This window comes from Convolutriloba macropyga, chromosome 1, assembly GCF_964194025.1.
Source record: "Convolutriloba macropyga chromosome 1, txConMacr16.3, whole genome shotgun sequence".
Lineage (NCBI taxonomy): Eukaryota > Metazoa > Xenacoelomorpha > Acoela > Convolutidae > Convolutriloba > Convolutriloba macropyga.
In genome coordinates, this window is record NC_134468.1 from 87897301 (window position 1) to 87919717 (window position 22417).

General features: G+C 34.8%; 2 protein-coding genes across 4 annotated transcripts in view; both read left to right on the forward strand.

The window, feature by feature from the left end:
* Positions 1–2267: 2267 nt before the first annotated feature.
* LOC142352859 (eukaryotic translation initiation factor 5A-like) lies at positions 2268–3066 on the forward strand. Its single transcript, XM_075405017.1, has one exon. It carries the CDS (start codon positions 2270–2272, stop codon positions 2738–2740), a length of 471 nt encoding a protein of 156 aa, XP_075261132.1. The 5' UTR covers positions 2268–2269; the 3' UTR covers positions 2741–3066.
* Positions 3067–11387: 8321 nt separating this feature from the next.
* Positions 11388–22417, forward strand: part of LOC142344074 (translin-associated factor X-interacting protein 1-like) — a 58512-nt gene continuing 47482 nt past the window's right edge. For all 3 annotated transcript variants that reach the window (XM_075395559.1, XM_075395565.1, XM_075395570.1), the window contains exons 1-4: positions 11388–11516; positions 11910–12015; positions 20709–20945; positions 21455–21659. In XM_075395559.1, coding sequence (XP_075251674.1) covers positions 11464–11516; positions 11910–12015; positions 20709–20945; positions 21455–21659 — 601 coding nt within the window. In that variant the 5' untranslated portion in view covers positions 11388–11463. The remainder of the gene's footprint in view (positions 11517–11909; positions 12016–20708; positions 20946–21454; positions 21660–22417) is intronic.

Consider the following 22417-nt stretch of genomic DNA (forward strand, 5'->3'; position numbering starts at 1 on the left):
TCAAAAACAATAGAGTTCTTTTTGTTCATAATCCATTTCATATACACGTCAATGTCGACTCCTTTATCGACACTGACAAAGATATCACCAATCGTCATCGTCTCCCATGGGCAGCGATGACAAAATTAAAACAGATCAGGAAATTCGTACCCTAGAGATCCTATCAAATCCTACCCTATCAATACGTCTGATGGACTGTGCGAGGAAAAGATAACCTGTATAGAAAGCTCAACACACAACCCTGGTCCGAAGTGATTGCTAAAAGAAGACTACGATTCTTCGGGCACCTAGCTAGACTACCTCCTACGCCCGTGTCCAGATCACTCCTTGAAACCTCGACAAAATGGGGTAGAACCATCGGCGGCATCGAATCTTCTGGAGAAAGAAAATCGCTAACGACCTTGTACCAGACATCAACATAGACGACGAGAACAAATGGGGACCCTTGAAGGAACGAACTGTAAACTTTTGAGAACACTGCCCTCCGACGATTTGTTAATTTATGATGATGATGTTCACTTTATCTAGCTGAAGTTGTCACCCACAAGATCCTTGTTTGCGAAGGCAACAATGAGGGTGTGGTTCCGTACAGTGGATAATGCATCTTTCCATGTGTCTGTTTATCTGACAATGAAATTGGAAAACTTAACGTTCGCCTTCTACACACTCAAACGAAATGTTTCGAGCAGAACCTCAATGGAAACGAAACTGAACGCTTACATAGGATACGTAGTGCCCGTACTCACTTACGCCTCCCAAGTCTGGTACCCTTCGAAGACTGACATGAAATCAATCGAGAAGATCCAGCAAAAGGCAACAAAGTGGATATGCGGTGGAAACGACGAATACCATCAAAGACTCGAAACGCTGAAAATACTCCCACTCTCCATGTACATGGAAATGCACGATGTCCTCTATCTCCTCTCAATCCTAGAAGGCAATTACTACGTCCCCGAAGACAAACTGCCAAAGCGAAAAGAAAACGAAACAAGACAAAAGCAGGAATTTGAACTCCCCAAACACCGACTACATAAATCAGACGAAAATTTTTTCTTCAGAGCCACAAAGCTATTCAACATCATCAGTAGGACAACGGAGAAGCCAATGACGAAGAAACTTCTGACAGAGATGTACCAAAACTATTTCCACAGAAGCTACAACGAACTCGACAGCTGCACCTGGAGACTTCTATGCAACTGTGGAATCTGCAAACCAATGAAAAAACTCGTGCCAAACGAAAACTGAAGGGTTCCACACCCGAGGGCTCCGACCCTAAAGACTCTCCTACTACTACTACTACTACTACTTAACTGTACCTCTCAAACTTAGAATCATATAAAGGTGAATTTTGTGTCAACTAGAGTTACAAAGGTCTAACATTGGTTGCACTAATAACCATTTAGCGAAATAATCGCGATGGTCTTAATTCATAAGAAGACTCCGAATCTTGGGAAAGAACCTTGATAGTTTCAATAGTCAAACTCGTATCATCCTAATTTTTATGTGGGTCTTTCCAAATATTCCTTTGAATCCCGAAACCAATTCAATGCATAAGTCAGGCCAATTTGTAAAAGCCCAATCTATATAGGGGTCTTTCCCATTATAGCCCGCCCAGCCTAGTGCGCATGTAACCTATAGCCCCCCCATCATGGTAATTCTACCGTAATGGGGGCTATAGTTTCATGGGGGGGGGGGGCTATAATGGGAAAGACCCCTATATAGCCTTACTAAGACCTTTGTACAAAGGATTATTTTGAAAATTAGGATGCTAGCTGTTCCTAAACTTTTTCACGTTATCTTTACCATTATTGCTCCTCCCCATTACATAGCTAATTAATGCATCTTTTAATAACTTTATATATTTGGGTTCATACTACAGAGCTCCGCCACTTTTGATCACATGTGGCAGCTTTGCGATGAAAAAGAAAAGCAAGGAGTCAGAATTGTAAAATACAAAACAATACTCCATATCCTTATAATTTGAAAATGCAATCAATTTTGCTATCACACTATAAATATTTTTAATAAACATAACGCTATATAAATATCGAATTCTTTTCATAAAAATAAAAATAACTTGAGAACTCCCACGTTTTTGTTTTTTCATTTCAATAGTAGGTAATGTGTTGAACTTCTGGGCCTAAATATAGTGTCTGAATTTATACTTTTCTTTGAATTGCTGTGTTTTCTGAATAAAACTTGTGTCCACTGGCTTTCGTCGCCTGTTCTCACACGGCAAATTCTGTTATTCTGTTCTTTTAAGTTACAAATGGACGATTTGGAAGATAATTTCCAGGGTGGTGATTCTGGGGCATCGGAAACTTACCCCATGCAATGCAGCTCTCTTCGGAAGAATGGCCACGTTATGATAAAAGGACGTCCGTGTAAAATTGTCGATATGAGCACATCCAAAACTGGCAAACATGGTCATGCTAAAGTACACCTGGTGGCACTGGACATTTTCACCGGGAAGAAGTATGAGGATATCTGCCCTTCCACACACAATATGGATGTACCTAATGTAACTAGGAAAGATTACCACTTCGTCGACATAGACGACGATGGCTTCGTAGATGTCATGAATGATGACGATGGCTCGACAGAGCAATACAAGATTGAAAATGATACAATCTTGGCTGAAGTGAAAGCAAAGGCCAAAAACAGTCAATCTTTTTTGGTGACTGTGCTCAAAGCTTGTGGAATTGAACAAGTCATTGCAACAAAAGACATGGCCAAATAATTGCAAGGCCCTCTGTTTCTATTTCTCTATCTAATTTTAATTTGCTATCTTTGACAACTAATCGAAGAATTTTTCCATAGTGCAAGTTGTGAATTTGTGTCATGAATTTGGTTATATATGGACGCAAATTTTGGTGCTCGATGATTAAAATTATTTTTGAAAAAGTCTATCAAAATTAAAACTGATGGCAGTTAGGCTTGCTATTCCCCATTGGTTGCTTAGCAAGTATTCAAGGCTATCACTCTGATACTGACGCTAGATTTATTAACTAGTATTTTTTCTGCTGTACAAATTTTCTGTGGAAGGAAATTAAATGTTTCATCGCGTTCTCTCTAACCAATAAGTTGAAGCCAAGATACCTCCAAAGTTATCTCTAACTTAAGAGAAGATTTAATAGTGGTTCAATGGCTCTAAACTTTCGCTTTAAACTGGACCTCGGAAAGTGTTTTTGGGCCGCCAAACAAAAATTTTGAAATTTTGCCAATCTCTGGGATTAAAATGACCCGAAAAAATTAAATTTTATCTCTATTTTTTTTTGTTGTTTATCGTCATTCATTTCATTAGGAATACTAGTATTTGGTATGCATCCAAAATTTGGGGAATAATGTAAAATGTTATAAAAATGTTGTAAAATTATATAAAAATGTTTGAAAATATATATTTGTCTCCAAAAAATGTTGTTTCGCCAAAGCCTTTTGAATTTTTTGTTGGTTTTTGGTATTACGTTTTTTACTAGCGTCCTTGACCAAACTGATTTTATTCAGATCAGTTGTTGAACAAATAAGCATTAATTGTGTTAATTTTTGGTGATTGCTGTTGTGCTGTATTTGAAACAAAATAAAAGTTACACCTGGATATTTATTTTCCGAACTGTATTATTTTTCTCTTTTATTTCTGCAAAATCGGTACAGAATACCGAATAGTTTGAGCCTAAGAATAACCTCGAGAAATTTAATTCTAGAGTTCCAGAGTTTGGCCTCAAAACTTTTTTCCAGCCCCAATATGCCGATATAATATTTTTGGGTGCATTCAGCTCGCAAAAAACAAGAAGCATAAATTTTGCAAATTTCTAGCTGAATTTGAAGCACAGGAGACAAACTTGGGACTGTCGGGTCTTTTCTCCCCGGGGTATTGTCCTCCAAAAATTTGAGCCGCTACTGTTTGAGTGTTTTGTTCGAATTCTGCGTTTAAATCGATCCGCTTGAATAAAACAATGCAGCTTGAGCCCAACTCACACCAATAATCTTCCAGAAGAAACCTCTGAAGCGGATAGTTAAAAAAAAAACACTGAATTTCCAAATGAGTATAAATAGGTCAAGGAGCCTAAACATAACACAAATGGCAGCGTAAAGATATAACATAAGTAATAAATAACAGGTAAAAGATTTTCTTCTCCAGGTAGAAGAAACAAATTATAACAACGAATTATAACAACAAATTAGAAGAAACAACTCAAAAATGAAGCGTTATTTAAATTTAAAAGCTTTCCAAGAAACATTGCCGACAATGTTTCCCATTGGGTCCTTCTGAAATTGTTGGAAAAAGTAGTTCTTGAAGACTTTTTTAACCCGCCTGTTTGATTCATTCCCTTTTAAGTATTTTTCAAGACAATTATTAATTGATAAGCCTTTTCGGATAATACTTTTGTCCAGCCATGATGTTTTTGACCTCTCTTCAAGAAAAATAGTTTTCGTCCTTGAATGTCTGTAGAACTTATAGGTTGGCAAGCTAAGTCCTGTTATTCTTCGGAAGGCAGGCTTCTTAAATGTCAAGAGTTGATTGACATACGTTGCTGTTCTGTATTCAAGTAGTTGTTTAATTGGCAGTATATAGTTATCTAGTTTGATACTAAGTGATGAACTGTTAAATCGTTGAACATAACAAGCTTTAACTGCCCAATTGAGTTGCTTTTCTAAGGTTGTCAGAAGATTTTTTGAAATTGACGAAAGCAAAACAGCTGAGTACTGGAGATGACTAATAACAAGAGAATTCAGTAGGATTTTGCGCAAATGGTATGGTACTACGTTTCTCAGGACGTAAAGTGTTTTTATTCCTTGCGCCATCTTGCTGAGTATTTGTTTAACTTGTTGTTGGTACATCAATTTTTTGTCCAAAATTACTCCGAGATATTTCACATTCTCAACTTCTTTTATTATATGGTTGTCAACTTTAATAGACTCTGCTGCGGAAGAAGTGCCAAAGACAATGAACTCAGTTTTTTCTGAATTCAGTTTTAAAGAATGGTATGAAAAATAGTCAACAAGCGAAGAAATTGATTTCTCTAAATGCAGCTTGCAATCAGTAATTTTTTTGCCGAAAGTATAAACAACTGCATCATCAGCGTATTGGATTAAACTGCAGTTGATGAAATTTGGTAGATCATTTACATATAGGTTGAATAGGAGTGGTCCTAAAACTGTGCCTTGTGGAACTCCTTGCCTAACCTCCAGCCAGTCAGATTCAGCTTCTGGTATCACTACTCTTTGATGTCGGTTAGTGAGGTAACTCTTAATGAAAAGGATAGCCGAAGAAGAGAAACCAAGGTGTTTAAGTTTTTCTAGTAAAACTGAGTGGTCGATTGAATCAAAAGCTTTTGACAAATCTAAAAACGCCGCAGTGACTACTTTTTTTTCATCAAGTTTCTGTCTTACAGTTTCTGTCAGATATACAAGAGCATCAATTGTTGAAAATTTTTTCCTGAATCCAAACTGTGTTTTGGATAGGAGGTTGTATTTTGATAGGTGTTCCTCTATTTGATCTTTGATTAAAATCTCAAGAACTTTTGACAAAGCAGGCGTTATAGAAATAGGCCTATAATTCAGCGGGTTTTCAGTGTCTCCTTTTTTGTGGATAGGTGTAATATTTGCCAATTTCAGTAGAGAAGGAAATTTGTTTTGTTTAAGAAATCCGTTGAAGAGAAAACATAACGGCTCTGCTAAAATATGAGCACCATCTTTTAATGCCCAAGCCGGAATAGTTGAAGGACCCAATGGTTTGTTTTTATTGAGGTTGTTGAGAGCTTTACGACACTCAAATGTGGTAAAGAAACGAAACGAGAACAAATTAGGGTTGATCTGCTGAAAGTTTTGTTTAATGGTTGGTTTATTTAAAAGAAATTCACCAAGTTTACTAAATTTATAGTTAAGCAAATTCGCTATTTTTTTGCTGTCGGTTATTACATCCTCAAAGCAGTTTTTCAAAGAGAGAATTTTAGTTCCTGTTCTAGATTTATTTCTGACTTCGTTGATCAGATTCCATTGTTTCCTGGAGCTGTTAGCAGACTCAATCAATTGTGTTTGGAAGCGTTCATAATCTTTCAGATACTCTTTACTCGTCAGATCTTTTAGTTTTAGGAAATTATCAAAATTTTTTGATAGTAGAAATTCGTTCCTCTTTTTATTGAGGCATTTTGTTGCGTTTGAGACAAACTTATCTGCAAGTGAAAAATTAGGTTTGTTGTTCCGTATAAAAATTTTTCTGATTGGTGCATGTAATCTGATTACATTTGCAATCAGACTTTCAAAACGTGAGAACATTTCTTCGATATCATTAGATTCATAGATGAGGCTCCAGTTAATGTAATTTAAAGAATTTCTGAATTTGTGGGGATCATAATTACGCTTATCAAATATCAGTTTCCTGAGTGGTTTTTGTTTTTGAGTCAGCGTGAAATCAGTGAATAGAATTTGTGCAAGATGATCGCTTTTGATAGGAGAGTGGAATACATAATAGTATTTCCCTCTCAGCCCATTATCAGTTATGATATAATCTAATAAACTGCAGCTACCGTTCTGGTGCCTGGTTGCAGTTCTTGAATTCATCAAGTGCAAGTCGTAAGGTAGAATAATTGTATCCAGTTTCTGTTTTTCTTTGTTGTTCAAGTAATTAATGTTGTAATCTCCTATTAGGCATATTGATTTATTTTCAGTGGAAGCCTTATCGATGCATAAAGCCAATTCATCCAAAAACTGTGAACAAAATTGTTTATTTGGATTGTAAGAAATATTAATCAAGATACTTTTGTGAGAGGATAGTTTGCATTCAACCCATAAACTTTCAAAAATTTTGGACATGTTGTTAAGGTCTTTCCTGATTTTCGAATTGCAAAATTTGGGTACTAATAATAACAATCCTCCTCCTTTTTTATCCTGTCGATCACATCTGTGGATATCAAACTGATAGGGATTAGGGTTATAAAAACTATTACTATCAATACTGGTCAACCAGGTTTCTGTTAAACCGTAAATACAATTTGGACCGATGTCATTGAGTAAACTCTTCAACTGTAGCTGTTTTTTCTGGATACTTTGACAGTTAGCATGCACAATTTTCAGCTGCATGGGCCATTTTTTACATTTTGTGTGTATACTATTTAAGGTTTCCAAAGGCGCTGGGTTTCTTTCAACATCCCCGTGAATTAACATAAGTATGTGAACATATAGAAGGAAAAAGAGCCCAGATGAGAAAAAACATACAAAGCCGAAAACTTTCAGCAGGTCAACTTTTATCAAACACAAATCAAGTTTTTTTAATTTAGAATTGTAAGTGAGGCTCAGTGGCGTGGGAAAGTTTAAAACCACTGTTTGCCTCGTCAAAAAATAATAACATAAATTTATCAGAATTACAGCTTTCAACATTATACTCAGTTATTGATGTCAAACCGCTCGTGCCTAATGAATCAAACAAACTATCAAAATGTTTCCATTTATTTCATCTAAAAGTCAAGGTTTGACAACAGTTAATATGGATGATAGCGATTAAATGATAGGTTGTTGTTTGGAGGCTGTGAAAAGTAGCGTTGCTGATAATTAGAGAATTTTGCATTTTATAAGAAGCGTTAGATGTTACTTTACTAAAGTCAATAACCCCATTTGAGGTTTTTAATAGGTATCCCAGCAGTATGTTTTTCAGGAATGGTATTCCCAACTTATAATTTAAATGCACATTGTCATGGTACAATTGGTTGAAATGTGTGATGCGTGGATTGTATGTTGAAACACTTCGAATAATATCATTTAGCTTAAGCACTATAATTGCATTATCAACATTCCCATAAGTATTATTTAGCAAATCATTAAAGACTGCAATTTTTTCATTTTTATCACTGTTTATAGGTATCTCCCTAAAAGGAGGAATTTCACACAGCACCATTGAATCGGGAGTAAATTTTTCCATGCATTTATCAACCAGTTTTTGATAGTCCGCAAACAAATCTTTACCATTTTTGGAAGATTTTGAAACGCTATTAGTCCCATCCTGCAAAATTAGGGTTTTTAGTTTTTTTGATTCATACTTGTCAACAACTTTTAATTTTTCAAGCGTCGTGGAACCCCGGTATGCATGAATTGCAACGTCCAGTGGAATACTTGCATCATCATACAGCTTTGCTATTATGCTACTACCCAAAACACAATTCTCCTGCAAAGTCGTGAAATCATTTTTTTTGAAATCTCTGACCTGTTCCTGGAACAAACCAAAACCATTGGGGGATGATGCTGACTGTTTCTCAGAGTTGTTGCCTTGTTCTCCTCCAAGGCAGGGATGAGCATCAATTTTCGTTTTGAGTCCCGTTAACACTTGTTCAATAAATAAATCTTTTCGATGTAATTTATTAGACAAATCAACATAAAGTTTGTAGGAAGTATCTTTATTTAGCTGTTTCCATTCATCAAGAGTTAGCAGGTTGGGAACTTGACAGCTGCTATCTATATTCATTGCTTTAATCTTCACAAGAAATGTTTTATGTAAAGGAAACTGAGAGAATTTGTTCAATTCAATGTGCACGAAACGATTTTGTGTATTCAAAAAAAGAGCATTTAAAGGTCAACTGTTTGAATCAACTGTAAAGTGAGCGTCTTGAAACTGTAAAGTGAGCGTCTTGTGTATTCAAAAAAAGAGTAGTTGTACTACATTTGCTGATGAACTATAGTTGTACTACATTTGCTGATGATTTCAAATTGATAGCACTAAGCTCTCCCGAACTAGTCAAGGTGCCTTAAGATAAGAGAACTTATAAAATTTGCGTTTGGAAGTATTTGATTTTAAACGGCTAGAAGTGCAAACTGTCGTAAATATCGAAGGAACGGTTAGGGCTTCTAAGCAGGCTCAACCCTTCTGAAAATGGCCCGGTACTGGGTTTGAACGAGTATCTCTTTTTTGCAAGCCTAAGCTTGCGAACTTAGGCATCTGTTATAACCCATTCTCGTTTTCTTTCTTGTTCCTGAGGGCTTCGTTTCTTCATCCAAGTATACGTTGAAAAAGTTGATTTTGTTGGCAGGCTTATCTTGTGCACAATTTACATTAGTTTGTTCTCTCTCGACCTTCTAACAAGAACAATGCTTTCAATACCAAAAACTCCTGATGATGGTCATTTTTTTTCCTATTTGAGCCTTTAAAAAATTCTTCAGTTCAATACTGTCAGATTTATAGATCATTTCAATAGTTTTACAATTATTTTTTTATTTACAACACAAACAACCTTTCGAAGCAAATAATTTTCTAAGTTTTTGATTTTTTCAAAATAATCCTAATTTCATTGATTTTTTGACCGAGCGTTTAACTTACTTGCTTTTTGCTATGTTAATATAAGCGACTTACGAGAACTTTGTGGAATCGAGTTACATTCAAAAGTGAGGCTAGCTGAACCGAATTCCGCGATAGCAAAATCACCCAAATTTGTAATTTTGAAGCTCTGTGGGCATTTTGCTTACGAAAGTGTCAATACCTTGTCAAATATTTTCACGTTTTGATTTCCTTTTTAAAAAGAGAAAAGTTAACCGTGGACAATAGTGACAAAAAACACAAATTTTGTTACTCGAATTTGTGGAGAACGTAACTATTTTCTGTAAATCTCTATTCGCTAGAATTTTTTGCTGAAATTTATTTGTTACTTAGGAGCCCATCCAGTCCCTAGACTTAATTGCTCTCGTGAGCTTTGATATGGGTAGTTAAAAAACTGCTAATTTTCTTCTTATTTCTCAATTAGTATTGCGAGGGACTTTTCTGAAATTAATGACCAATTTGGTTTTGATCTGATTAGCACAAACTATCATGGAAAAAACATACTCTAACCAAGTGCAGCATTGATGGTGCGGATAACAGTGACGAGACATTGTCGTTGTTATCCGTGCTTGATCAAAACAGTCATCGCGGATCAATGCGATTGATATTTACTATTTTGAAGCTAATCTGAACTAGTTACTGTCACTATTATCCGCACACGCATACATATCTAATGCTGAAATGCGTGTCGGGACAAAACAGTCCCAGACAAAACAGTCCCAAATTGCAAAATATTTCCAGACGAAACAGTCCCAGACAAAATAGTCCCAACGAAACAGACAAAAAACAGTCGCAGACAAAATAGTCCCAAATAAAACAGTGAAACAATTGTAAATATAGTTTACAAACAATTAAAAAATATAATGTATAAATTAAGCTTCTGAATTCATTGTTTTTAATTGATATGAATTAGGACTAAACCAAAAACCTGTTTAAAAATACATTAATTGTCAAAAACTATGTTGTAATAATCTTAATTTTTGTTCAAAGAAATACAATCATATGAATACCTTAAAGGGTTCCTTTCTTAATTTGTCGGACTGTTTTGTCTGTTCACCGTTGAAATGTAGTCGCGCAAAACACTGGCATTTTGAGAAAATTTACTCCATCATTTGTAATTTTTCAAACCTAAGGTATTTGTGTATACTTGAGGAACAGTTTCAAAATACTACTCGTGTCTCTGCTCGCGAGAAATATTTTATCGCAAAGGTATCATAAGTATTAGAGTTAAATTGTAGACCAAATGAGCTAATCTTTTTTCGGAAAATAGTGACAAGATATTGGTTCAAATTTTAAGCTGAAAGAGCTATTTAGTAATTAGTTACTCCATTTTTTTTGTTTTTAGACTGATTTCTTTTAAATCAGCATCACTTTCAAGATCGCTTTGATATTTTAAATCATTTTTCAGTAGTTTTAAAGACTGATGGTGGAGAGAAGTGGTTCCTAGTTTATCGTTTTGAAGGTTTGTTTTAAAAAGCTTAGCAAATGTTGAAATATTTGACAAACCTACATACACTACAGCACACGCATACACATCTAATGTTAAAATGTAGTCGCGGAAAACAGTTGCATTTTGAGTAAATTCACTCCATCATATGTAATTTTTCAAACCTAAGGTAGTCTTTTATGCTTGAGGAACAGTTTCAATATCAAAAATAAAGGTTCTGATGTTTTTAGTTTTTCTTGCGTTGTGCTAGTTTGCAAAAAACTATATTATAGTTTTACTGAATCCGTAGTGCCCTTTATTACTATTCAGTTAACACTGCAAGGTAGTCACTCCTGTATTCACAAAGAATATAACATGTTAATTAACTACTCTTTAGAGCCAATCTAAGTCCCATTTTTATTATCATTTTGCCACTTAGGATGTGAATACTCTTAGAATGTAAGCAACTTGAAATGAATTTGAGACGCAATGGAAGTAATGGTTTTTTAAATGTAATTTGAAATTAAACATGAAAAATCAATGAAATATACTGAAAACTAAATGAAAGGAAGAAAGATTACGACCAAATGGAAAGGCCTATTAGCTTCGTTTTCAAAATTTATCTATTGGGCGAATTTTAAAATTTTGAGACAAGTTGTGTTTGCTGTAATTAATGTGATTTTTTCAGAACTGTTCATGTGTTAGACTGCTCTTTTTCAACTTGTGAGTGAGTGAAATGGAAAAATCTGCAGCCAGACTTCCTCCCCTGGCACATGACAAGCGGAGTGGGTGAGTTCATTCCTCAACCTGTCACCGGTTTTTATTCCTTGTTTTGATTCATTTGGAAACTACGAAATTTTTTGTTGCAATCGTTTTAGTCTTTTCAATGTCATTTCAACGCAACAAAAGAATCGATTTTTAAAATCAGAATGTTGATCTAAAATTCTTACCTAGAGAAAGCGTTCAATTTTCAAAATAGAAATCACAGTGGCTGAATGTACTCATTGTAGGTCAAGTGAGCGAAGAAAAACTAAAATTGATTTATATTTTAATGACAGAAAAGCATGTATATGAACCAGCAGTGATATACAAAAGAAAATCAGTGTTATTTTTGACGTGAGTTTGAGATTAAAATGGTTTTTGTTTTGATTTTTATTCAGGTGGATGTCTTGGACGTTTTAGGTCCGCGGGGGGTGGTCTTGCGCCAGATGGATTACTGATGGAGCCGGAAAGGGGCTCAGACATGCACAGACTCATACGACAGACTACCAACTCCAACAGCAGAAACGTCAGTCACTTCATAATAGAAGTTAACCAAGATAATTAATTAGAAGTTAATCAAATAATTATTCATAACAAGATGGCTCCTGTGTCAATCTGTGCATAGCACAGAATGTTCCAACAAACCCCACAAGCTAATTCCAAATTTTAACTTGCTTTGGGAGAATCTTGTTATTTCCATCATCAATATACAAAATGAGACATTTTGAGACAGATCAGAGTATATTTCGGTACGTTCTTTAATATGATAAACTCCATAACGTGAGAAAACCATCTAGTTGATGTAAATTGTTTCAAGAGTTTCGAAACTTTCCTTTTAAAACTTTCATTGTCCTTTCATTAAAATTATGTGCTCTTCAGTTCTCTATGGGTTTATTTGAATGATTATTAATTGCTCTCAAACGAAGTTTGTGGCAATTATATTAGTCCTGTCGGTCTTTTTTATGCGATTTTTCGCTTGACCAATTTTTCGTCTGACGCTTTTGACTTTTCGTCCTCAAAAAACGGGATAAACAGGTAGCGCCCAGCGGGCATTATGTGCTCTTAGAGCCTTTCAGGTCTGTTTCAGCTCAAACTGTCTTGGAGACTTATACTTATACTTATGGTGTGAGGGGCGGTTCTTAGAGGTTGACACCCCCCCCCCCCCCCACTTTGTTGACCCCCCACCCCCACTATTGGCTCCACCCCCCCCCACCGCGCTTTTGCCCCCCCCCCCCCCACCCAGTGCTGCCCCCATCAGCCCCCGGTGCACCCCCCCCCCCCCCCCCCCGTGGCAAGCCAACCGCTTTGTTGTTTAATCAAATCGAACTTTGTTTCGGCCAAACATTATGGTTTGTTCAGATAGTTAAGGCAATCAAAGAACTGAAACTATAGCTTGTTCATTTTTTTGTATTTTTTAGATTTGAATTATCACATTGTCGACTTTGTACGCTTTCAGTTCAAGCTTCAAATCAATAGATTGAATAATTTTCAGTGTTAACTTATTTTTGACGGAGATAATAATAACATTAATGATTTTCCACACGTTTTCTGTTCTTATTCTTGGTGAAGTTTATTTCTGCTTATGTTTTGTCAAGCCCCTCATAAGTTTGAAGATGTTTTTATCGTTTTTAGTCGCATAGTTACTAAGTAAACAGTTTTTGTCAGGCGAGTATGCTAGGTGAGCACTTGGCGCTGTTTTCAGAGATAAACGCTAACAACGATTTAATTAGGAAGAAGTGAAAGAAAACTATCTGACAGATAATAACTTTTAAGTCCCTTCAATGACAATTGTTTATTTAAAAGACTAATCGGTGATTAGCACTTACTCATATCTCTGATCTAGAGAAACTTTAACATCTCAAAGATATCTTAAGCATTTAATACGGAGTTTGATAGAAACGATTTGCAGGCCAAATGAGCTAACTCGTTTTTTCGAAAGATTCTATCTTTCAGGTTCTATATTGATAGAAATATGGCAATGTCTTTTCTGCCATATTTTTTATTTGTTGTTTCCGAATGTTTTTTCAACAGTATACAAAGAGGCTCTATTTGAATTGAAAATTGTTTCTCTTTTTGTAAAGTGGATCAAATTAAGATTTCGGTCACTGTCAGAGAAAAACACTCAATGTTGTTTAAGAGCTGTTTTGGTTCTATGTATTCAGACTTTTACAAAAATAGCTTTTAATCTAAACGTTAAATCAAAAGGAGTAGAAAGATGCAAAAAGATTGAAGCTGCTTTTTGTGAAGACTAAGTTTCTTCGCATAAAATTTGATGCATGATAAGCAATTTAACTATGTTTCTAACTTAACTAATTGAAGAAGCAGCTTAAATGCGTCTATAGAATTTTTTCATTCAAAAGCTTTCTGATCATTATATCATGTCTCAAAGCAACGATGCTTACTGAAGTGGTCGATCAATATTATTAGTTAATAACTTTCATTGTTTTTTAAAAGAAAAAAAGACGAGTAATCTCTTCCTAGTTTCGGCCTTTTGAGGCGTTTCCAAGTTTTATGAGCAAACCTATTAAATGCGTAGTGCTCTGTTTACGTTTCGCTTTCTAAACTTAGAATGAAACAAGGAAGCTCGGTAATGAGCGTACGCACATAATGTTCCGACCCCACTTGTCCACATTCTTGACTTAATTGGCTACCAAATGATCGAAAACTTGCAAAAATATACATATCGTTCAATAAACCACTAATGGAATTCAATAAGGCCCATGAAACTTGTTGTTAATAGGACTACTATAAAAGACAATAATAAAAACCAAATAACAAACATTAATTACGACCAAAACTCGCTGTCTATTAAAAAAAATCATAACAAAATCAAAATCGCATCACATTAAACCAATAAAAAAACAAATTAACCTATACAAAAAATATTTTCAAAAGCCATAACCGACATAAGATTTCAATGAAAAGAGGTGGATTAAGTTGCAATACCCCAGGAAGCCAATTGGGACTGTTATTATTGAGACTAAGTCACAAGACTACAAAATATAGACAAATACAATCAAAAGCCGAAACTCCACAAACAATTTTACGACACCAGTGTTCAGGGCACTGTTTCTTTAAGATGTTATCTGCAAGGACTGTAAACCATCACTTTTTTCTCGTCTGAACATCAACGGGTCTTCCCTATAAAAGGACTACGTAGAAATGACAACAAAAAGAAACCTAAAAATTGAACAGTATAGAAATCTCGAAAATTTTTTATGAAAACGAATGGTCGAAGCCATCATATATAACCTGCAGAAAAAATATAATTGAATCATCAAAATTAGTTGTCAGTTCCTATTAGTGAGATAGAGTTACATGGTGACGAAATTAATTTTTTATAAAAAGTCAATTTGAAAGTCATTAAAACAAATAACTATAAAATGAAATCTTTAAATAGGTTCAGTTGTATGTCCGCGAAGCAATGAAGAACTACCGTTATCAGCTATATATCGTTCAACAACAAAAAGAGATAAATATAGGCAAAAATAAAGAAAAAATCACTCAATTTTGCGAGAACTGGGTCTCAGCCCAATCAATTCAACAAAAACAAACATAAACATTTCAACAAAAACAATTAGCTTGTTCAGATACAGCTTTTTTCAACGCTGAGAGTTTTCCCAACTATGTTTTTGTTCAATTGGACCTGTCAATAATGTGGTATTTCGACAAGGAAACAAAATGAACCTATAAAGTATGCAGTTATGCTCAAAAAAATAAAAATTCGTGGTATCAAAATCAAGAAGCCATTAGTTAAATATAAAACCGTTGCAGGCATTAATTGATAGCTCACAAGAAATGACTTTCCGGCTGTTTTTGCTTAGACTGTGCCTAAAGTTATGAGAAATAAGATAAAACTGTGGCAAAATTGAAAAATTCACCGTCCTTTTCTTAAACCAACTATATTTATATTCATAAGAGACCTTAGATAACAACTGAAAGCATTGTCTAGGTTCTTTTATACCTCATAAAAAGCTAATCGGAATTTTGATTAGGGAAACAAATTCATTGGAGTACAAAAGTTATAACAACTAAAAGCAAAACATGAGATTCCCATAAAATTTTCCGAAAACAATTTTATGAAAACCATGAGCTTAACTCTGAAACCATAATATAAATTTGTTGGGCCTCAGTTTTTGTACATATTATCTCTCAATAAATGAGCCCTGATTAGAAATTCTGTTTAGTAATTTACATAAAATCTATAAATGCGGAAATATTTTAAAGAACGGCTGCGCCATATTTTTATTACGGCAAGTATTCATGGTGAGATCAAAATCAGCCCCCATGTTGCTGCGTCTCTGAGAAAACTCTCAATTGTTCAAATGGTTCCGATATTGTTCAATTTTTAATCAGATTTTTTCAGTATATCAAAAATAAAAATGCTTTTTCTATAATTATCGAGTTTAAGTTTGCGAAGAACTGGCAAAATTATAATTCGAGGAGAATCTTAAAGACAGCGGGTGTGCAACTAGCTCTCTTTTTGAGCTTACGAAGGATATGACCGCAGATATAAAAAATTCCAAAAACAGATATAATACCATGCCAGTAGTGTACAGATTTTTCAATATACAAATTTTTGCGTGTACAATTTTTTGCATTCACAAATTTTTGCTTTTATTTTTGACAAAATTTAATTTTGTATCAAATTTAACTTAATTTATTGTCGCTCCATGATAGGTTTCCATAACATGAGATGTTCAAAATTTCCTTAAAAAGTGGGCCCTGATATTTATTCACGGTTTCATTTTTAAGATTATTACTAATTGGATTAGATATGATGAAGTAATTCCAGGACTCTATAGCTCTGGCGAAAAAACAGTTCTTAAGGTAATGCTATTTGTTTTTTTGCTTCGAAGAACCGCTGTTGCGAATTTTTTAAATGATTGTGAAAGTGGTAGTGGTAGTTCTGACGCGGGAATTTGTATGGCCGGAACTACCATAAGAAAAAGGAAAAATGCAAAGAAAAAAGTTAAAGAAAAAGAGAAATAATAATTTTTTTCAATAAGTTATAAGGTTGTCTATGAACTTTTTTGGAACTCTGCAGTGCTAGTTCATGATGTCAATCAAATTTACTGAATTTCAAGAAATTGAGTACTGCACAAATTGGAACTATTTTGACGTTTAATTTTCTCAAAAGAGATGAAAATGGGCTGTGATTGGTACCCAAAATGATTAATAAGATCACGTGGTTTCCTGTCTTACGAGGATGGTATTTAGTAGATGAAGTTGCAATAATCTTTCTTTGAGAAATTTGGTCAGTTGAATAGTCCTCAATGACCATTTTACTATCGAACGACTTTTGACCCTTCGTTTTCAACCTTTTGTTCCATATGTAGCGTTTACTTTTCTAGGTCGAAATATTCAGACTGATATACCAGGACGTTATATATCAGCAGCTAATTGCGTATGTTTGGCCCAACATTGAGCAATCTTCTTTTCATCTGTCTTTTTATTCTCTTTCAGTTTTCTAAAGATATTTAAAGTTGTTTTTTACTCCTTCTGCACGGCAATGATTAACTACTGTAGCTTGTCTTTCTTCAGGTGTTGCAAACTAAGCAAGCAGGATTTTTTGGATAAGACAACTATGATGTATTCGACTTATCAGTTGAGGTCTAACGCTAAAAGGTTAAGCCCTGGTATCGTTTTCATTAATGAAACTCAAATAATTTCACTGTTTGCTAAGGTCTGGCCTTTATCTTGACCAAGCTTTCTATCCATTGAATCATATATGGAACAAACCATACTATCATATATATTGTTGGTCAGTTTCTTTTGTGGTGGCCAATCGGGGCATTCCAAACTTCAGCATTTGTATACTTTTAACACTTTTCTCTATTAACTGCTTTTTGTATCAACCTTATTTTCTGACCCCCGTATGTGACGCCGTGTTTGTTCATGACCTCTGTTTCATTAGTACTTTCGCTCACTGATGTTTTGTTGAAACCCCACGCTTTCGGTATTCCCCGTGAGGTTTCTCCCTATTTTCCCATGCTATGATAAGCCAGGCACTTATTTTACACCAGGCATCTTTTACTGATACTGTTTGTTAATTGATTAAGACCCATGCGACCTATTGATGGCCTGTCCAGTAGATTATGCTACATGATGTATGCTATATGAATTGCAAACAAAATTTCCATTCCACTTAAGATAAGAACAATTTTTTGTTGACCCTTTCACCTAACCATGAAAGGTATTAGAGTGATGTCCATTGCGATCTAATTCAAGTTTTCAAGTATATATTTTTATTACTAAAGCATTTTTGTACTCGTTCCTCGTAAAGATTGGCTAGTTTTTTGTCGCGTAAATAACCCTGAGTTGGGCTTAACCAATCTGCACAATGCTGAAATATTTATAAATTTTATTGCCGTGAAACCAATCATATTAGATTTTTGTTGCTTTTTGATACTTTGAAAGCAGGGTTTAAATGAATAATTTTTTTGTACTTTTTTTACCAGATTACCATCTAATGATAGGTTCGTTTTGGTGCAGACTCTACATCCTTATTTGATATCTTTTTGAATGACAAATTTTTTCGGTATCTTTTGATAATAACCAGGTTTTGGTTGCTGTTGGAACTTAGTCGATAAAATCTAGTATTTATAGCTCATTATAGCCCCTCAATCAGCGTAAATATACAACCAGCAGGCTCGGTAATGGGCCTTTTCACCTAATGTTCTGACCCCGCTTATTCACATTTTTCACTAAATTGTCTACCAAAAGGAGTAGAGTTAGGAAAGTTTCACGTATTCACGTTATGACGAGTAAAAAAAATGTTTCGAACTCAGACCAATAAATGAATTAAATAAAGCCACATTAAATAGTAGATAAGACCTGACATTAATAAGACTACGAGACACGGGAAACGACAAAATAGAAGATCAAAAATAAACATTAGTTACAGCCAAAATTCATAATCAATTTTTCAAAGGATACTTAGTAACAAAGCCAACGACGCATCACAAGATACAACTTAAAATTAGCTTGTCCATCTCAAGAAAGCAGATGAGACTTGTCCTTTTCAAGACTTGGAAACAAGTCAACGTAAATATTATGAACAAAAATAAGCTCTAAAGTTCTAACCTCCATTGTGTTTTTGAAACCGGAAAATTACAAAAGTCATAAAAACCAATCGCTCGTAATATCAAAAAAATTCCCCGAAAAGCCCATGGAAGCTGTCATTAGTAACATTAAATTATATGGCCACAAAATAACATTAAATCATGGCAACACTTTGAAGTTCACAAACATCTTAGAGAGACACCGTGCTGTAGCCATTAAAACAATAATTTATTAGATGAGAAGATTAATAAGCTCAGTCGGGGCTCCATTTACTTTTAATCCGTCCCTTCATTAATTTGTTGATGCGAGATGACCCCAGAAACAAACAAATGTATCAATTATTTGCAAATATCCAAAAATCACAAGAAAAGTTTTGAAAACTTGTAGTATCAACGTCAAAAAACCAAAAGTTAAAACAAATTCGCTTAACAGATCTTTTAATTGAACTGAAATAGGATGGGAAGTATGATAAGTAAAAACCATTTACAAGTTGTTGAAAAGAAGAACAAATGTTCAAAGTTATATTGATAAATTTAAAACAACTAGTCAAAACAAATAATTATCTCGTAATCTCAAAGACACACGATAGATTCGCATGGAATTTTCAAAAATCCCTGGAATCTGTGATTAGCGACAATAAATTCTATAGCTACAAAATAACAATAGATACAGGCGACTCTCTAAAATTCAAAAACCAAAACAAAAATTTCTTTTTTTTCCTCAAAAAACATTAATATATATATATATATATATATATATATATATATATATATATATATACCATTTGGCCTTCCGTGTAACTTCAGTGGGGCCGGTTATTAATTTATTAAGGAGATATGAAACCTGAAAAAACAACAAATAAGGGAAGGGGAATCAGTGCCAAATATGCAAAACTGATCAAGCCAATAGTTGAAACATCAAAATACTGAAAAGTTTTTTACTTGCTTTATTAGAAACAATGTGAGACTTGTAATTATTGAGACCAATTTAAAAGTTTACGAAGCGAAGGGAAAATTCAAAATACATATATTTTTGAAAATGGGATCTATTATTATTCTGTTTGGGTTGCAATACGCAAGAGGAGAGTAACAAATACGGGACTTTTGGTCAAATTTCCAAAAATTGCAAACTTTGTTTGTATACCAGTCGTATCAAAGCTATAAATTTAGTTAAAACTTAAAAACTTTCGACACAATTTTTTTGTGCTTTATTAGAAAGAAGATGGGATCTATACTTAATGAGTCCAGGCGACAAGTTGACGAGAAAAATCGGCCAGGCTCAAAAACTAACTGATATTTTTTAATCAAATGTTTCAAAATTTATTAGTGCCATTACCTGTCAACTGAAAGTTTAGATGAGTTCTTTGCAACTTTTTTGCGGGAACAGTTGGACGTTTTATTGATGACTCTAAGTCAGAGGACTTCAAAATCAACACAAAAATGCCGATTAAACTTATCGAAAATTTTCAAAAACATTGTCGGAAAACATTTTCGTAAACATTGTATTATGTAAACATTGGAACTCATTTGGTCTTTATTGGGATCTCTCAATAATGGAACCTTGTCATGAAAACTGATTGTTCTTTAATTGACACCAGGAGAAAATAATTAAAAATAGTGCAAAGTTTATTAAAAAAGACAATGACCCTCTACAATCCGAAACATTTTGATTATTAATACCCGCAATGAGATCAAAAATAGCGTTGCTATCGTTGGGGTATTTACTTGAAACACATAATTGTTCTGCATTTTAGTGTATTACATTATTTGGCCGCAAAAAAATTAAATTAAACCAATTTGGCGCTAAAAGCGAACAAATGTTTGCAAAATATTTTAACCTCGATAAATCCTCGAGGAAAATTAAATTCAAAAATATTTTTTTTAAATTTTTATTCTACGCTTGGCAGACTTTCTAATGATACCACTCACAACTCTTACGATGATTATATTGATTGGCCAAAATTTGACAGAACAAAAAAAAGTTGATCATGTTTTTCCTCCCCTACTAAGGTGGGTCATAACAATAATTGGGGAGTATATAATGATTAATACCAAATTTGATAGGTTCTACCAGGTTAGGGCTCACGTTTAAGTTCTTCCAAAGGTGCGTGAACTGCATTTGGATCAAACCGATATTGCATGTCCTCTTTGTTAGATCCTACAACAACCAGTATCGTTCGAAAGTTGGCCAGCTTATGCCACTGGGCCCACATTTGGACAAATGACCCTGGTGAAGAAACACTGTGGGGAGGGACACTCGGAACTCATCAATCCCTGGGAGAAAAAAGTGATTCCCAAACCCAAATTCCTAGAACAACTCGAGGGTTTCCTCCATACTGAGTTGAGGGCTCTTGATTGCCCGCAAAAGGGACCGAGTGAACTTCGTTTACAGGTTAGACGTCTGCAGTTCGAGTATTATTAACTCTCTTTTTTGCTTGCTTGAATCTGATTATGGCCCCCCAGACATTATCAAAAGACGGTAAGTAACTACCACGATTACAACTTAAAGAACTGTAAATTTACAATCCGCGCCGAATAAAACTTCAACGGAGATAACCAACGAGTATGTTTAGTGGTTACCTAGAATTCAGAATTGGTACTGGCTGAACATAATATACATTTTTAGCCCCCAGGGACTCGGGATTATTTTACTTCGGGTAACATTTACAAAAGTTGACGGATTTTTATCCCTATTAAGTGTACGGGTTATTGCTTTTCACGATAAAAGCCTCTGATGCATAATGGTATTCGTAAATTGGAAATTTTGAGTTCAGCAATCTGAAAACTCCAACTTCACTTTTTTTCGGGTCTTTCTATTATTGCCCCCCCCCCCCAGGCTGCGAGTTTGTGTTTTGGTAGTAACCTCATTCACTTGATTACCTTTTGTTCCATAATTCTCAGGTGTTCCGGGAGGTATTCGAGTACCTGATCAGTGACTTCAAAACCTATCGACCCCTCTTGTCTGCAATCAAGAACGAATATGAGCTGGTGATAAGTGACCTTCATCAGAAAATCAGAGAACTGGAACCACTTAAACAGATGCTGGTCACAGTGTCCGAAAGGTGTGATCAGAAAATTATGCAAATACAGGAGCAGGAGAGACAAGGTTACTCCATTTTAATTATAAATTAATTTTATATTAATTAATATTCATTACTTTTAGCCTTAGCAGGGAATATGTTTAGCCTTAACAGGGAATATGTTTAGCCTTAGCAGGGAATATTTTTTGTAATTTTGTTTGTGACGTTGTTGATTTGGGTGATTTTCAGGAGTGATAGTTGGTCCCAGAAGTATGTGTCCATTCCCTTTCCTCCTCCTAGTCCCTGTTCCCCATTTCTACTCTCTTCCTTGTATCATGACCCCATTTAGATCAAACCTTTTGATACCTGTTTCCTCTTTCGCATATCCCATATCGTCCTCTTATCAGACCATCTCTATTGTTCACAAACTGTAAGATGGTGCACTATAGATAGTTTATGCAGAGTTTGTGTCGTATTTATTATGCAGACGTCTGTCTTCACACGGGGCTGGCTACACCTGCAGACAACCTACTGTATGAAGAGTGTTAGATCCCTAACCAGCCAGGGTTCCGTTCCTATATGAGATATGCTAATAATGACAATTGCGCCAATGCGTTTTAAAGAACGGCCGGTGTCTGTTTAAAAGATATTAGTCATAACAAAGGGGGCCGATCAACAGGACGACAAATCAAATAGACGACAATATATTTTGTTTCAACTGGACGACCGTTGCGCACACTTTCATTGTAAAATACTCCCTAAACATTGCTACTTTTTTATTATTCACCGAAAATGCAGTCACAGGTATCCACTTTGATTAAAAGTAGTTCATAATTCACAAGGC

What these genes read in the sequence shown, in the direction of transcription:
- LOC142352859 (XM_075405017.1), top strand. Translation starts at nt 2,270, where the DNA reads ATGGACGATTTGGAAGATAATTTCCAGGGTGGTGATTCTGGGGCATCG.